The 19,662-nt window shown below is 36.1% G+C and overlaps 1 protein-coding gene across 1 annotated transcript in view; it reads left to right on the top strand.

Moving 5' to 3' along the window:
- The window catches only part of LOC106868882 (b(0,+)-type amino acid transporter 1), a 191,640-nt gene that overhangs the window by 139,774 nt on the left and 32,204 nt on the right, over positions 1–19,662 (top strand). The window contains exons 7-8 of the mRNA XM_089354124.1: positions 509–632; positions 12,530–12,633. Coding sequence (XP_089210250.1) covers positions 509–632; positions 12,530–12,633 — 228 coding nt within the window. The remainder of the gene's footprint in view (positions 1–508; positions 633–12,529; positions 12,634–19,662) is intronic.

The following is a 19,662-nucleotide window of genomic DNA, read 5'->3' as shown; positions in this document are numbered from 1 at the left end:
GACACTGAGAGAATAAGTACAATGGCTTACAAAAAATAAATCCAGGAATGGATTTGCTCGACTAAAGGCGGTGCTTCAGCACGGTCGCAGTCACATGACTGAAGCAAGTAAAAGAATAAAAAAAACTATGCTATTTAAATCCCGAACAATGTCGGGTATTTCTACTAGTATACACACACACAAACACACACACACACACACACACACACACACACACACACACACACACACACACACACATATATATATATATATATATATATATATATATATATATATATATATATATATACACATATATATATATAAATCTCCTGAGGTTTAAAACAGCCAGTCATGGCATCCATTTTATTGTATTCCTTTTCCATATACAAAAGACATTCATATTTGCTGGGAGAAAAAATAAAACTAACGAAATTGTGAAAAGGGACACAAAAGAAAGGAACACCGTTAAAAATTTGTTTACCTATTTTGTGTACTAAATCTTCTTTTTATATTTTTCTTTCAGAGATTTGCCTCTCTCCATCATAATTGGCATCCCTCTCACCACTGTCTGTTATGTACTCACCAATATTGGATACTTCAGTGTTATGTCTAAAGAGGAAATCAATGCATCTCATGCAGTGGCTGTCGTATGTACCATTTATTTTTCTCACTTTAATTGATTTCTAATTTTCTACTTGTTCATTTTCAACAATTCTACATACTTTCGTTTATTAATGTTTTCATGCTTTTGTTCTTTTTAGTTCCTGTCATTTTGATGTAATTATGCTGGAGTATCGTATTTAAGGGTTTTAGTCGAATATATTGATCACAATACTTTATCTGGTACTTATTTCTTTGCTCTCGTAATGTAAGTTGAGCATTGGTGTAAAGATTAATAAATTGGTTGCACAGAGATACTACGGAGTGTTTCTGTTCAAATGTACTGGTTTTATTCAACCCATGATCGATGGCGTGCACACACACACACACACACACACACACACACACACACACACACACATTCTTGCTCAATATGTTCAAAGTCAGCGGAAAATTAAGAAGAGAGAGTTAATATTGCTTAATCCCCTCCCTATAAAGGAGATGTCTCAACGAAGGCAGTCAGGAATTTTCTATCCCTTACAGAATACCACTTCCCATCAGCACGCAAATATCATAAGCTTTTTAATGCAAACAACGTTAAGTTTAACTATTCGTGCCTTGACAACATCGCTTCTTGCATCCTATTCTACAAGCGGAAACATACAACTCAGTATCCACCAACAACAGCCAAATCAATCATCTTATTCGCCAAGAGGATCCTGCCTCTCTAAATGAGTAACATAACGAACATTTTGTATATTTATGTTTGCGGGTATGTATTACACAGCTTATGAAGTTAGTAGCAGTAACAAAATAGTTTTCCCTCGATCATTCATACACACACACACGTAAGAAAAACTGGCTTTGTAATCAGACAAAAAGAAATGAATGTTCTTGAAATTTATTAATTTACACATACAAATGGTGGATTGCAGAATCGTTAGATAAAACACCTTACAGTATTTAGTTCTACATTATAACTGGCATACAAATCGAAATTTTGAGACCAAACTTTGCAACCAAAAATGTTAAGTCGACTTATACACCAAGACAACTTCGGAGGACCAAAACTTCCGTATGAAATGCAACAGGGTTTGGAAAGAGAGTGACGATGTTTTGATGCTTATGCCACTTGTTTACACTATATACTACGAAGACTCGTATGCCGGAAAATATGGTGAACGAACATGAGTGAAAAAGACTTAAATTTCTTTGTATTTAGTAATAATAAATTGGCCTAATTTAGAAGAGAACAGTTGGGCGAATGATGATGATGATGATGATGGTGGTGGTGGTAGTGGTGGTTGTGGCGGTGGTGGTGGTGATGATGATGATGATAGGAATGAATTGGCGTCTTCAGATTTCTATATCTCATTGTATTTACGAGCTACCGTCAACCTAGTTTCTTCTCCAGACTCTCTGTCCCGCTCTTTCCCATCCAACTCTTCTTTCTTACTCTCTCTTTCTCTTTCTTTCTTTCTTTCTTTCTCTCTCTCTCTCTCTCTCTCTCTCTCTCTCTTCTCTCTCTCTCTCTCTCTCTCTCTCTTACTCTCACGAGTACATGTATAGTTTCTAGCGTATGTATTGAATAATTTTTCTCACGACATTCCACTTAAATTTGTATATATATACATGCATGCGTACTTGTGTGTGTGTGTGCGTATATATATATATATATATATATATATATATATATATATATATATATATATTTATATATATATGTTATGTATATATACATATATATTTATATATATAGGTGTGGTGGTGAGACTAATTGGAAAGAACAAAAAAGACCGGATATAAAAATTCAGATATTCACTAAAAAGAGCTCGAGTGATTGTAAGGTCGTAGATAAAATAGATGGGTCCTGGAAGCGTGCAGACAAGTTAAACGGCTATATATATATGTCAACCGCTCACTAGCAGATTAAAGAATCTCTCTCTTTTTCTTCTCTCTCTCACACCTATCTTTTCTCTTTATTTCTCCCGCTCTCTGTCTCTCTTTCTTTCTTTCTTTCTCTCTTTCTCTATCTCTCTATATATAGATTTATATCTATCTATTTATCTGTCTCTGTCTGTCTTACTTTTGCATCCACTTTCTCAATCCATGAATGCTTTCTACTACTGACACAAAATCTGAAATTTTGTGAGTGGGACTACTCGATCATATCTACCTCAGTACCCAACCGGTACTTAATTTAGAGACCCCGATAGAAAGAGAAGGAAAGTCGATCTCGTTGGAATTTGAACATATTTATGTGTCCTTTCTCAGTGTGCAAGTTGTTCTAATTATTTAAATTTGAATCCAGTTAAATCAACCGGATATCACCAGTTTTCCCACGACTCAAGTTTTGTTGATGTTTGAAAGCCTAAGTTTGATTTCCAAAGAAATGTGGCCCTTTGTGTGTCTCTCCGAATGACAAGTAAAATGTACACTATGAGTGTGTGCGATGTCCTACTAATGCTACTGCTGTTCTTTTTGTTGTTGTATAACTCCAGATCAAACTTCATTGATCTACTCAATAATAATAATAAAAAAACACTCCAGCTGTGACCATCACGACGTCTTAGTAGCTGCTGCTGTTGCCGTTTCAGCTGCTTCAATTACAAATACTACTACTGCTGCCGCCCCCCACTATTCCGACAGCAACTACTACTACTACTACTACTACTACTACTACTACTACTACTACTGCTGCTGCTGCTGCTGCTGTCACTACTTTATCTAATATCAAAAACGAAAAGCTGTGATTTAAAGTCGGTATATTTGATGCCTACCATGACTAACAAAGACATACAATCTCCATCTCACTGTCTTTCGCACTCCCAATCTCCAGAAATTATATCTAGGTGTTTGGGTGGTTGAGTAGCAAAAGGGGGTGAGATACAGCATTGATTTAGACATACGCTCCCAACTGCTGAATCCGAGTTCTGGTTTCAATACCCGGTTGAAATTGATATACTTGACACGTGTGTTATATACCATCAAGAGAAAGTATAACTTATATACAATTTCATCTACTTTATTAATAGCGATGGCGCTCTATGCCCAATTCTTAAAAAGTCATTATATATCGTTTGTAACTAGAGTTGAGGGTCGAACGATATGTGTGCGCTTGTATATTTATCTTTCTTTCTATCTATCTATCTATTTATCTATCTATCTATCTATCTATCTATCTATCTATCTATCTATCTATCTATCTATCTATCTATCTCTTTCTATGTTTGCTTCAAAACCCTAGCATTTCGAAAATTGTGATTTAGACATTTGCTAATATGTAAGAGAAATTGTTAATATTTCCTTTAAACTTAGCTTTTATTACATTTATTCAAACCACAGAGAATCTCTCTCAACACATGGTTATGATGGTACCTCCTACTCCTGCTCATGATCAGAGTTGCACACATTGTCAGCTACTAAGGAACACACTCAATTGTGATACTGAGCAGAATTTTTGCTATAACGATATTTCTGCTTCAGCAACTCAGCGCTGAATCTGTCTGAATGTAATGGAAAATACGTCAGTTTCAAAACATTGATGACTACATCACAAAAGCAAAGTTTGAAGGGAATAGTAGTCATTTCCTTCTAGAAAGAAGCAAAACTTACTAACCAAAGACAAAAAAAATTAAAAGTTTGTTACACAGTGTAATCGATTGCGCGTTGGTCGGTTGGCTGGTTCGTTAATTGCACGCTTTCTATCGTATGGAGAGAAAGACAGAGACAGAAAGACGGAGAGAGTGTAGAAAAAGAGATATAGATGCCGTAGGGCATCGCCAGGGTCCAGCATCCCGCTCATCCCGAACAATGCAGCAAAGTGTTCGTGAAAGGCCTTGCACATCACTTCCTGTCCTTGGATCTCCTGTCCATGTTCGTTTACGACAGACCTTATCGTAGCATCTATGCCATGGTGGGTTTCTATCGAGCGAGCCCACCCAGCAACGTTGATACCCTCGCGACCCAGTGCATGTAATTTATCCCGAACTCTGCATCCTTCTGTTTGGCATTGAGATGTCGGTCCAAGGCCGATCTCGCCGCCAAAATTAGGGGTGCAGAGCCCGTTCTCAACGCCTCAGCTGTCTTGCTTCTGACTAGTGTTTGAAGCTTGTCCTATTTTTATAGGAAGTTCATGGCTCAAATTAGTATGTTTTGAATAGGATTTGATTGATAGATGATAGTCACATGACTAGTCTTAAAATTTTTTGTAGGTTCCCCGCTACGTCCGTGTGTTAGTATCAAGTGACAATGTTTGGTGTCATAAGTTAAGGCTGACAGGCTTGACTGAACGAGTCCAAATAATCAATGTTTTCTGTCGAGTGTTTGTAGAGAATGAACACATGATTACGTTTATAACCTATTGTACGTTTCCCGCTACGTCCGTGCGTTAGTGTCACGTGACAGTATATTTTGCGCCTAGAAAGAAGGCCGATACAGTTGAGTGAGTATGTTTAGTTATAACCAAGGCACTCCAAATTTAATCTCTCTAGTGAGAGAGTGGAAAGGAGTTGTTTTCATGACGAATTCCAGCCACGCTTCGTGGTTCAATACCTCAGCAGCTCCTTTATAGGACCCAGTGGCTAAGGCATCATCAGGTGGTCCCTCCTGATGAAGACTTTAGCCACATAATCTGTCTGGTAGGAGAGTGGACAGGAGTCGTTTGCATGTAGTCCAGTGGCTAAAGCTTAGGTTATCTGTGTAGGTTCCTCATGATAAGTGGAAGTATGGGTTTTATGTGTGGATAGTTCTTTGTGTATGTACTCTGTTAATGTTTGCCTTGGTTTGTACAGATTAAATTTAGAGAAACCAGTTAAAGCTTTAAATATTTTAATAAAAAAAATATTCTAACAATTCTTTATGCATTTTCAAATTTTATTTTTCCTATATATATATATATATATGTGTGTGTGTGTGTGTGTGTGTGTGTGTGTGTGTGTGTGTGTGTGTGTGTGTGTTTGTGTGTGTGTGAAAGAAGGTTTTAAAATGCAATTTCAAAGATGTTTATTCACTTGACCGGTTTCACTTTTTTAGAAAAACTGTCAAAAGTAAAATGTAAAGCTTTGTATGAGCTTTGTTGTGTTAAGTACTGGTTTACAAGAAAGTAAACTGTATTTTCTTATTATTATCAAAGAACGTATTTCCGTTTTTTAATACTTTTGTGATAACCAGTACTTAACACAACAAAGCTCATACAAAGCTTTACATTTCACTTTTGGCAATCTTTTTCTAAAAACGTGAAACCAGTCAAGTGAATAAACATCTTTAAAATTACATTTTCAAACCTCCTTTCGTATATATTTCCACTTGTGCGGTACCTTTCAACTTTACTGTGTTATATATATATATATATATATATATATATATGCACACACACGCACACACACACACACACACACACACACACACACACACACACACACACACACACACACACACACACACACACACACACACATGTATATATATATATATATATATATATATATATATATTATTAGAAAATCTGTTAATTAATCATATATTAATTAATATCGATTAGTTATCAGGAGGCCAGCACATCTAAAGAATCAAAGGGATTCAGAAATATTATCTGCAATCTCAGGGGATTAAGGTACATTTTAAAAAATAACGTCGACCACTAACGTGGACAATTAATTCGCTAGATATAGATCACATCTTGTGTCTATTAAGACCTAAATTGTTCTCAACATGTTGAGAATAATTTAGGTCTTAATAGACACAAGATGTGATCTATTTCTAGCGCATTAATTGTCCACGTTAGTGGTCGACGTTATTTTTTAAAATATATATATATATATATATATGTATGTTTGTATGTATGCATGTATGTATGTATGTATACAGCTGTGTATTATGCAACATAATGTGCTAATCTTTGGCCGAGATTAAGAGTCATACAAGTGTCTCACATTGCATCATCAATGACTCATTTCAAATTTCAATGATTCTTTCTAGCAATGGCTTTGCTCGTATGAGAGAAAGCAGCTACTTATATATATATATATATATATATATATATATATATATATATATATATATATATATATATATATATATGTATGTATAACATCAATATATAAATATATGTGCGTGTATGTATGTATTGTGTGTGTGAATATGTGTGTTTGTGTCTCTGTGTGTGTGACTGTTAATCTGTGACTTTTTCTGTAATAGTATATTGATTGTCTGTGGAGCTCATGTGGGAGTGTACGAATGAGTTAAAGAAAATAACCTTGGATTCTTATGAATATGCATTTGTGCACACCCTTACACACACTCACATACATACATACATACATACATACATGCATGCATGCATGCATGCATACATACATACATACATACATACATACATTCATACATACATACATACATACATACATACATACGTACGAGGGTGTGCTGAAAAGTTCCTGGCATTGGGTAAAAGAAAATACAAGAGAATCAGTTAATTACGAATTTATTCAACATATTCCCCTCTCACATTCACAAACTTATTGCAGTGTTTCATATTAGTTTTTATATTTTAGTCTTGTAAAAGAACTCAGAAGGTTGGGCCTCCAGCCAGGCCTTTCGCGACACCCTTACAGCCAGGAACTTTTTCAGCACTCCTCATATATGAATACTACACGCATTTTAATATGAGTAGTAGCCCAGGTGTCTGGAAGATATACCTGTGTTTGTCACACCTGTTTCCACTTCCACGTCAAATGTGTGTGGGGGAGAGAGTATCTGTGCGCATGAGTGAGTGTGCCAATGCGTCGTTGTGTGTGTGTATAAAGCTAAGACGAAAGGGAGACAGTTTACATTTTTGTAAACGTGTCAAAATGATTATGTGTTCAATTTATTGAGTTTAAATTCATGAAATATTAGTTTACTATGTTGGTTATGTTATTCCCGTTTCATTTTCTAATTTTCTTACATATTTTCTTATGTCATATATATATATGTTTAAAAGAGCGGCGAGCTGGCAGAATCGTTAGCATGCCGGTCGAAATGATTAGCGGTACTTCGTCTGCCTTTACGTTCTTAGTTCAATTTCCGCCGAGGCCGACTTTACTTTTCATCCTTTCGGGGTCGATTAAATAAGTACCAGTTACGCACTGTAATCGACTTAATCCCTTTGTTTGTCCCCTCAATGTTTAACCCCTTGTAGGCAATAAAGAAATAAATATATATATATGTTTAAAGCGAGATATTTATACGCAAAGTGTAGTTTGAGCTTTTTTTTATTGTTGTGTAGTTCAATGTCCACCCAGCTCGACCTACGATTACAACATATTGTTGGTGTTTTCTTGTTTCTTTTTTTTATATGCTCGCGAGCGAGTTAAAGGCATTTTGGTTACTATTTCTAGCGACAGCTTGAATAACCACATCGGCTTCAGCTAGGCATGTTGATAAAAGTACTGAACATCTAACCGAAGTATGCGGCGTATTTTTTTTAATGTTTATTTTAATTAATCAAAAAAGATTTGCAGAACTTTGCAAGTATATATATATATATATATATATATATATATATATATATATATATATATATATATATATATATATATATATATATATATATATGCGCGTGTGTTCTTTGTGTCTGTGTTTGTCTCGCACTGCCGCTTGAAAAGCAGGTGTCGGTATGTTTAAGTCTCCGTAACTTAGCTGTTCGGTTAAAAGACCGATGGAATAAGTACCAGTCTTTAAAGAATAATTACTGGAGTCGATTCTTTCGGCTAAAGTTTTTCAAGGCGGAAGTCTATCGTGGCTGCAGGCTAATGACTGAAACAAGTAAAAGATAAAAGATATTAGTCTGAATGTTTGTCTTCTATTTATACTATCCAGAGGTTACGAGAAGTTTAAACGATGTACGTGGAGCAATATCTATTGAGATGACGAGAGCTGGGAGAGAGACGGATGCATCTGGTTGCTGCTATTTTGTTGCTGACGTGCTTATTTTTACTATCGTTGTTGTTAATGCTTATCCCCAGATCAACGCAGACCAAATCAACCTATTCTCCAAAGAATTCCGTCCATGAACAGCATGCCTGTCTAGGAGCATGTCTAGGACACTGCTATCCAATGTGTCCCACCCTTATTTAAGATAGTAAACTGCAGTTTGATAGAAATTTTGCTGCTGTTTGTAAAATCTTAAACAACTAGAGTTTATGGATCTAGATTCAGAATGCATGCATTTCATCTACTTTAGAGGAGCAAAAATCTCTAAAATAACATTGTTGTTGTTGTTGGCACTCCGTCGCTTACGACGACGAAGGTTCCAGCTGATCCGATCAACGGAACAGTGTGCTCGTGAAATTAACGGGCAAGTGGCTGAGCACTCCACAGACACGTGTACCCTTAACGTAGTTCTCGGGGATATTCAGCGTGACATCGTGTGACAAGGCTGACCCTTTCAATTACAGGCACAACAGAAACAGGAAGAGTGAGAGAAAGTTATGGTGGAAGAGTACAGCAGGGTTCGTCACCATCCCCTGCCGGAGCCTCATAGAGCTTTTAGGTATTCATGCTCAATAAACACTCACAACGCCCGGTCTGGGAATCGAAACCACGATCCTATGACCGCGAGTTCGCTGCCCTAACCACTGGGCCATTGCGTCTCCACTACAATAACATTAACAGAAGACAAAAGTGGGAGAAAACGGCGTGACTGTGAACTAGTGTTTTGTGTGAATTGACTGATCTTCTGTCAATCAGCCAAATGAACTTCTTTCGGGTGCAGTTTAGGACATACACGCGCGTGTGTAGTAAAAGCACTGAGCCATGAATATCAGCAGTATTATAATTACTCGAGTTTAGGGAAGTATAAGTAGTAACCTGTGTTGTCATATTTTCGTACTCTAAAGGAAATAAAATAAAACACTTAACCTTTGTGATTCTATTTTAGCAATGCTGTGTACGCGATGCCGTCTTGAGAGATCATTAGAGACTGTGAGGTCTAGAATTTTTAGTGATTTGAGCGTTTTAGATGTGTATTGTACCATGTAGAGAGACTGTTAATACGCGTTGCAATACATCTTTATGTTGTGAAATGAGATTAAGTGAACATCATCTCACTGATTCTGTTTAATAAGGGTAGATCAGATGTGGAATGAGATATTTAGGTTACATATGGAAGTAATTTGTGTGAAGAATGTTAGTGAAGAATAGCATCTGCAAATGACAGTGTTGTTAACAGTGACAGCAAATAAGTCGCTAACGATTGCTAGAAGAGTATGAAGGTCATGAAGTATATAGTAGAGTCCACCCTCACATACTACGATGGGATGGTCTGAGAAGAAGTTTTTATTTTAAGAAGTGGGGCACAAATGGAGACCATATGTCTGCAGCTTATTTAGATGCAGTTAAATATCAGATACAATCAAATGCTTTACGGAGTTCAAGTGCAAGAAATCTTTCGTCGGTTTTCTCTCTGATAGTTTGTCGATATATAATCATTTTGAGAGAATACCACAGCGCATGAAGTGAATGCAAATTAGCACAGAATGAATGTATAAGGGACATGTCATTTATAGGTCACAAGATGTAACGAATAATTCTTGAAAAATCAATTAAGTAATCAATTAGTTGTTTGATGATAGAACAGGTGAATTACATGTTTCCATGGCAGGTCACCCTTCCACAGTACAATGATATTCGCTTCAACACAATTTCACGTTAAGGTGAAGTTTAATGAATATAAAAGCTTGCTAAATAATACTAATTAGATTCACTAAAAAACTACTTTCCTTAACATGCATAATCCTAACTATAAGATGGTTATATCGACAAACGGTATTTCACATACTACACCCATTTATACATGTATGCGTTTATGCATAAATATGTGTATGTGGTAGTGTGTTGGTTATGTGTGTGCGTATGTGTGTATCAGCAATATTTACTGAGAGTAAATATCTTAGGTTACATATATAATATGGTGAATTGAAGAACTTGAGGCATCTGAAATTATCCAAGTAATTAACAAAGAAAACTCTCACAAGGACGGAGGAGCTAAATGCTAAAAACAGCGTGATAAATCCAATAAAATCAATTGATTCAAATTTTTAGACAATGTAGACAATCTGGAACAGGGGGTGGGATCTGGTCTTTAAAGCCAACTGGTGAAATCAACGAAGGTGTTCCGCTTTTATTAGATCTCGTCAGTAGACCATATTCGCCAGAGATACGATAATGTCGTGTCACATAACCAAACCTCTACATTATTTTCAGTTTGATAACTGACTGAACAATTTTGTAGTTTGCTATTCTGACTTTTATTTTGAAGAGACGCTCCGTGTATAGAATGCAAAGCATTGTTCCTATACCATTTTAGTTTTCACAGACCATGATCGTTTCCTCAATCTCATATTTCGTACAGAAAAGCGAGAGATAAATAACAACTAATCTTTTAGTTTTCGACACTGTATTTAATTTTGCTAAAGCTATTCATGCTACAGCAATCAGGTTTTTATTTTCCTCTACGATCTCAATATCTCGTATTGTTCTCAAATATTTGAATTCATCAGCTTGAATGGGTATCTTTCCTGCTATTTCAAATGAATATGTATATGCATATATATATATATATATATATATATATATATATATATATATATATATATATATATATATATATATATATATGCACATATATATATATATATAAACATATATATATATATATATACATATATATATACATGTACATATATATATATATATATATATATATATATATATATATATAAATATAAATATATATATATATATATATATATATATATATATATATATATATATATATGTATGTATATATAGGTATATATACATATATATATATATATGTGTGTGTGTGTGTGTGTGTGTGTGTGTGTGTGTGTGTGTGTGTGTGTGTGTGTTGGCTGCGTCTCGTGTTTCCGAGCTTGCAATCTAGTTCACTTTCCTGGGTGTTTGAACCGCAGATGGCTCCGCAATCCAAGGGTTGCATGAAACATCCGGGGGCATTGTAGACAAGGGATAGAAGGGGTTGGTTTGGGAAGGAGAAGGCGCTGCTTTCTCTCCCGTCTCTTGAGTTCAGCTCTTGCGATTCGGGCTTTCTTGAAGTCCGCTGAACCCGTTTTGATGGTGTGTCTCTAAAGGGGTCTGTTTGCCGAGATATCCTCCCAGTGTGCGGCTCGATATTAGTGCTTTACAACGTTGATTTGAGTTGGTCCTTGTACCGCCTCAAGGGGGCTCCACGAGGACGTTTTCCTTCAGACAGTTCACCGTAGAGACAGATCTTGGGAAGGCGGTGTTCATTCATCCGACGAACGTGACCTGACCATATATATACATATATGTGTGAGTATTTAGAGTGTATATATATATGTATATATATATATATATACACTCACACTCACACACACATATATATACAGATAGATGTATATACACACACAAAAATATAAATATTAATATATATGTCGGGGTATGTATATAAGTGTGTGTGTCTTCTTGTGTTTGTAATCCCACCCCATTTGATATTTCGTGTTGGGTTGTTTACAACTCCGTAAATAAGTGATTCGGCAAAAGAGAAAGATAAACTAGAATAATTACTAGAATATTAAAAAGTATAAGTACTGAGGTTGATTTGGTCGACTAATCCCTTCGAAGCGAAGACCCAGCATGGATGTACTCCCATGACAGGCACAATTAAAAGAAGAGATGAGTGCGCGTGTGTATATGCATATGTGTGTACATTTCTATATTTTTGTATGGATATGCATACGAGCATATATGCGTAAGTTTTTGTGTACGTACATACAGAATATCGAATTTATGTGGAAGAATTATCTTTTACAATGCAAGATTGTTACCAATAAATAATAGTTATTCACGTATTATTCATTCTTTTATTACAATTTTTCTTTTTTTTTTTTGCGTCTTGTAGCTTTGGGGCGAAAGCGTCCTCGGAATCATGGCTTGGATAATGCCAATGTTTGTTGTTATGTCATGTTTCGGAGCGGCCAATGGTGTCTTATTCTCAACCGGAAGGTAAGTCAATCTTTCACGTTTTATCATTATATTTTATTATCTCTAAGTCGTTAAAGTAGCGAACTGGCAAAATCGTTAGCATATCGTATAAAATACTTAGCGGTATTTCGTCCGTCTTTTAAGTTCTAAGTTCATATTTTGTCGAAGTCGACTTTGCTTTTCATCCTGTCAGAGTCGATAAAAAAAGTACCGCAAAATTGCTGGTCTTGTACCAAAATTTGGAATCATTTTTCTAAGTAGTTGCTGCTGTTATTTAACCCTCGTCCTGTATGATTTCATAGATCTATTGTGAAATGCTTTTCAGCCATCACTATCTTCTTTCTTAAGGGATATTACCTACCACAAAAAACATCAAGGTGTCATTTGAGAGAGATTTAGTTTTTATATCTACTAGGACGAGCAGTTACGAAAAGGCTTCTTCATTGGCTCTATACCTTTTCTAGTTTAGTCAGAGGGGGTGAAGCAGTGGCCGTTACCCCTCAAGACCTTTTCAAACTGGTGAGATTGATATGGTGGAATTCATGGACAACATATGCAGTTACGTAAAGTATTTACAGGGAATATGTGGTAGAAGTGCTGTTATTCCAGAGGGTTACAATTCTAATTCAAATACTTGGAGCCGAGTGAACCTTGTTAAAGGCCGCCATGGATATTGGGTAGCGAGAAAGAACTGTCTGGTCGCCAGACATCTCGTTTTAACAGAAAGAATTACCAGAATTACATAAAAACATCTTGAAATACTAAAGAGTAAGTTTATTGAATAAAATTGCCATTGGCTTCAACCACAGCCTCCAGACGACTTCGGAATGTCCTCCAACTCTTCTGGACAGTCTCCTTTGTTTAAGTTGGTGAATGTTGTCATAATCCTTGCCTTCAGTTCATCATTGGTGTTAAAAGGAGTTTTGTTGGTCTCTCGCTCAACTGTACCCCACACACTAATCAAGGGGGTTTCAAGCTAGGGAGTTGGATGGTCAGATGCTAGGTCGCAGAAACTGTCTGAAAGCCATGACTGGGTTCTCCTGCTTGTGTAGCAGAGTCCGGTTGCCAGACATAGGATCTTCCAGCAGTCACCCTCTTGTCCCAGGGCAGCACTACCTCCTCCAGGCACTTGAGTCTGAGGTGGTGTGGGAAGATGAATGGAGGCATAACGTCACCATCACTAACGACCACTTTAAACATTACGACGTTGACTGGATGTTTGATTTTTATCTCCTTCGCTACATGTCCACCGATTGCACTCTCCTCAGATTGACACCTAAACACTCTCAAATGTTCGTGTTGGAGTTCCCGGCGCGAATGTCAAGCAATACAGCATGTCGTTTCCAAATTTATGACAGAGTGAACTGCGTCATGGTGCTGTTTTTGTCACAGACAATGCCCAACTGACCCTACAAAATAAAAAATAAAAAAATGCACATGCGTGATATGTACACTCACACACCTGAACACACTTTTAGTTTATTATTGCGTGAGATGAACACTGATTATACTTCGGGCCATGGATAGTATCGTTCGAACAGCCCTTTTGTTTCCAACAGGCTGATGTGTATAGCTGATAGAAGGGCCGTAGTCTTGGTTTGTAATCTTAGTTTATCTTACACATAAATAAACTTATATCAAGCTAAGAATATTGAGTATGTAAAGGCTTACACATTTACGCGCGCCCGTTTGTGTATGTACTTATGCATACACACAGATATAAATATATGCATATATGTGCGTGTGTCTGTATTTGTTTCGCTCTCAGTTTCTATCGATCTGTCTGCATGAATGTCCTTCCATCTGTTCTACCTATTGATGTCTGTATAAGTGTGTCACTTTCTCAACATTTCCACGAACACACATGTTCTTAGGTTACTGTTTTATGATATCTAATTTCGTAAGAAATCATTCTTAACAGACTGTAAGTTAGCTATACGCATCTGTTTATCGATCGCACCAGCCCGCACAGTTGCATACATTATAATATCTGCCTCCCTTTCTTATTATACATACATGTGTATGTTTATTAATATATATGTAGTATGTATATATATATATATGTGTGTGTGTGTGTGTGTGTGTGTGTATACACACGTGCACGCGCATATATATATGTATGTGTGTGTATCCATTTCTCTCTCTCTCTCTCTCTCTCTCTCTCTCTATATATATATATATATATATATATATATATATATATATATATATATATATATACATACAAGCAGATCTCACCCTACGTCGTTAACTGATTACAGGAGACATGACCTAAGTCGAAGTCGAATTAACTTGTCTCTAGGCTAGGCTAGGCCGAATTTGCTTGTCTCTAGGCTAAACTGATAAAAAATCCATTCCCAGTTCTGTACTTTATTTATGAATGTATTTTCAGAGTCGCTAGGAAAATTATCTAAGATAAGTAAAACCTCAAAAGGAATATCCTTCTCCTTACAGTACTTCTCTGCTGCTGCGATAAAATGATTGAAGAACCAATCTTCAAAAACAACAACAGTGACCCATGCTTTTGAATTAGCCACCCATATAGCAGAGAGAGATGCCTTGGGTATGTTCTTCTGGGCACGGGTTTGTGTGCGTGATACACAAACAATGGCTTTAACTTAAAATTTCCTGCACAACTACCTCCCAACATAATGGTCGCACGTTCTTTCGAGACCTTCTAGTCTGGAATAGTTTTCTCCTTCTTGGAAATGAATAAACGGTCTAGCAATTTTTTTTCAATACAATCCAGTTTCGTCTACGTTAAAAATCTGTTCGGGAAGAAACCCGTTTTCTTCGATGATTTTCTTTAATGCATTAGGAAATTCCACTGCTGCTTGTTCGTCAGCTGATGCACTTTCACCTTACTTCTTAATGGAATGATAACTTCTTCGCTCTTTAAATCTCATGAACCATCTTTGACTTACCTTGAACTCTACATATTTCTTATCTGGTTATTTTTTCTTCAGGTCCTCAAACAAAGACAACGTTTTCTCTTGACTGATTTCTTGACTCATTGTTTTAATATGCTTTTATATGCTTACATTCTTACTTATTATACAGTAACGTGATTTTATGTGCTTTTAATGGTTTTCTAGTAATTTTACAATTCCAATATTTGTGGTGGACAGATGCAAAGTCAAGTAAAATGACTTAACTTGATTTTTATTTTTCCATATATTATTTTTGAAAACCGACGTATAATCGAGAAGAACTTAAATCGAAACGACTGAAGCCGAGCTATTCCTGTATATATGTGTGTGTGTGTGTGTGTGCGCGCGCGTATTCTGGCATCTTGAATAATCGTCTCCCCCCGCTTATTAATTTTTAAAGCCCCCCCCCCCACTTTTACTCCAACCTTCCCCCTCATTAAATTTTGCTAATCTATCTCCTGTGAAATTTTATTCTAAGCTATGTATATTGATTCGACAGCAGGAGAATCAAATGATAATTTTATTTTACGTTAAAGGCATTATATATATACATAAATATATAAATATATATATACATGTATATATGTATGTATGAATGTATGTATGTATATATATATATATATATATATATATATATATATATATATATATATATATATATATATATACATATATATATATATATATGTATCTATATATATATATATATATATATATATATATATATATATATATATATATATATATATATATATATATATATATATATGGGTGTATGTATGTATGTATGTATGACGAAAAAGAATATTACAAGTAATACCATATGTTATAAAATAAATAGGATATATAAACTAAATAACTTATTCTGGTTTTTAAAGAAAAATCAAGGGTGACAGCTTAGAAAATTTTAAGTAATTATCTCTCATTTAGGCACAAGGCCAACAACTTGTGGAGAAGGACAAGTGGATTAAAGTGGCCCGGTACATCACTGTTTCTTTATTTTATCGACCCCGTATGGATGAAAGGTAAAGCTAACCTCAGCGGGATTGAACTCAGAACGTAATAGGCCATAACTCCATGCTGCAAGGTACGTTGCCCGATGCTTAAGTACAAGGCCAGCAATTTAAAGGGAAGGGGAAAGGCGATTAAACTAACTCCTGTTACTAGTACAAAGTAACTAACTCTGGGGAATTCATTATTATTTTGACTGACATAAATTGTGAATCAGCATGACAGAAAAGAAAATATCACAGATGACAAGAATGAGAAGAAAACTTAAAGTGTTCTATTTGTTTTCATAACGCATGGAAGAAAAATATTTATCCACAGTAGATGTAGCCAACGTTCATGCGTGTGAGCCTTCAATATGTTAGGGCATTTTGAAAACCGACGTATAATCGAGAAGAACTTAAATCGAAACGACTGAAGCCGAGCTATTCCTGTATATATGTGTGTGTGTGTGTGTGTGTGTGCGCGCGCGTATTCTGGCATCTTGAATAATCGTCTCCCCCCGCTTATTAATTTTTAAAGCCCCCCACCACTTTTACTCCAACCTTCCCCCTCATTAAATTTTGCTAATCTATCTCCTGTGAAATTTTATTCTAAGCTATGTATATTGATTCGACAGCAGGAGACAGTGTGAGCCTTCAATATGTTAGGGCATTGATAACCTTCAACCCTAAGATCAATCATTTCGAGACACAACACACCTGCTTCGTGACACATAGAAAACAAGGAAATTGCTGCCGGAAGATATGCTTTAAAACGAGCCAGAGTTTATAAAAACTTGAGGCTGGACAACTGCCCCAGTCTGTAACATACGTGTGAGTTTATTGCTCCTCCACACTGTAGTCATTTTCATTTTCAATTTCTCTACCCTTTCTCTACCCTTTCTCTGCCAATAACCGACACAAATTCCACGCCAACTAAGAACTTCAATGACAAACAGTTTATCCTTACAGGACAAGCTTTTTACGATATAAGGATTTAACATCAACACGACTCAAGTACTTTCTCTTTGAACCTTTTCCATAACATCATGGCAGAGAAAAGAGTATTTCGTAGTGCGACGTATGAAAATTATTCTATAGAAGAAAAGCAAGCACTTGCTATCGTGGTGAACAAATGCAAAGAGGAGTATGATTCTGAATTAGAGCGAATGAAAAGGAAAACTCATTGGGATGCTAAAAGGAAACGCCATGTCTCAGACATCCCGAAACAGGGATATCTAGCCAGAACAGTTTGTTTGTTTTACTCGAATGTGGCCGGTGTCAAAAACTCTGAACGACTATTTGATTCCGCTGTTAAAGTAGCCAAACGCTGCTGTGAAAAATATCTGAAACGAACTTGACAGCGCTGACAAAAAATCCAAAGAAACGTTTCAGAGTCGCTGGAGGAGGTTGTAAAACAAAAGCACTAAGCGTGAGAGACGCCTTGTTTGAAGGGTTTGTAGATGTTAGAACATCGATGCATATGAGATTACCACAAGCTCCTTTCCTATCACAGGCTGAGAAATTTTATGAGGAGTGGAATTGCCGACACCCAGATACACCAACTGAGGAAAAGCTTTGTTTTTCAAAAAGCTGGATGAAAGGTTGGCAAAAAGAGTATGAGGTATCACTGAAATTTCTAAACAAACGCATTGCAATCTTCAAAGAGCAATGTGATGAGCACATTCAGTATTATTTGAATAACATATGGAGTGTGCATCGTTATTTCCTTGAAAAATTTGGTGACATCATTGACGAGAAAATGGCTGAAAGTGAGTCGGAAGATGAAAGCAAGCAATTTGGGAATATTTTGGAGGTGATTGACCCATCTGGAGAAATCACCATGGAGGTTTCGCAGGAGCTAAAGCACGGTCTGCCAAACATGATGATGGGAAGCTCTAACTCTCTTGTAGGAATCAACAGTGATGATCAGGTTAATAAAGGTACCCTGTTTATTGAAATAATACAGAAGGTGTTGGATGAAAACGAAACCTCTAAACTCTTCTTGCCATATCGAAGCAAACTCATGTCAGTGAAGCTCGGCTCTCCGTAAAGAAGCGAATATCGAAACCGAGAAACCTGCAGAAGGACAATGATGAAAAATCATGAGTCTATCATTTATACCTATTTACGGAGTGCTATGTTTTATTATGTGCAGTATAATAAATACTGCAAGTTCACGAAACGGTAATTATACTCTTTTCATTGTTTTACTTTTCTTTCTTCTTAAGACGCGTGATATGTATCAATATCTGATTAGTCCATAGCATTAAAAAAATCCCATAATTACCATAGTTAACAAATGTCTTATTTTTATTATCCAAATGAACGTTAATTATCCAAGTGAACGTTTGAAGCACATGTATGTGGTCATTTCACTTGCTTCTTTTTAATTTCGTTTGCCTCGTTCTGTCGTTATATGTGTTCAGAGGGGTTCAGTATAGTATTGTTTCCCAAAATTACTACTCGTAAAATGCTGTCGCTAGTTTAGAAACTTGGAATAGTGTAAAGACAAGAAAAAGAGGGAGAAGTTTCTTGAATTAATGACTGATGAATACAAAACGGGCCGAAGTTCTCATTTTCTTTATGATTTCACTGTTGCACTGCCTATATTTTGCAGGTATGGTTCAGTGCTCGTTGTTGATCCAGCACTTAGAAGTTAGATATTATTGTAGTGATTATATCAATTACTGTATTAGTGGTGGCGGTGGCACTCCAGCATGGTCCCAGCCTTATTACTGGAACCAGTTAAATAAGAGTGTAGTGATGTAAGATCCTCAAAATTATATCTATATATTGGTTTCAAATTTTGGCACACAAGGCCAGCAGTTTTGAAGGAGAAGTAAGTCGATTATATCGACCCCAGTGTTCAACTGGTACTTATCTTATCGACCCAGAAAGGATGAAAAACAAAGTCGACATTGGTGATATCTGTATATGAAGCGAAATCATAGCAGGAAAATAGCTAGATAGGTTCCTTTCCTTCCTTTTTTACTTTTTCCCCCCTTTTTTAATTCATGCGAGCTCCTATTTACTATTTATATATTCATTCATAATTTATTCTTTGTTGATTTATAAATTAATAGTCTAGATTGTGGTTTGCAAAGACTATAAAATATATTTGTATTCTA

The sequence above is a fragment of the Octopus bimaculoides genome, chromosome 6 (assembly GCF_046866305.1).
Source record: "Octopus bimaculoides isolate indiv1 chromosome 6, ASM4686630v1, whole genome shotgun sequence".
Lineage (NCBI taxonomy): Eukaryota > Metazoa > Mollusca > Cephalopoda > Octopoda > Octopodidae > Octopus > Octopus bimaculoides.
Note: the sequence above shows the minus strand (reverse complement) of the source record. Positions and strands in the feature narration are given on the sequence as shown.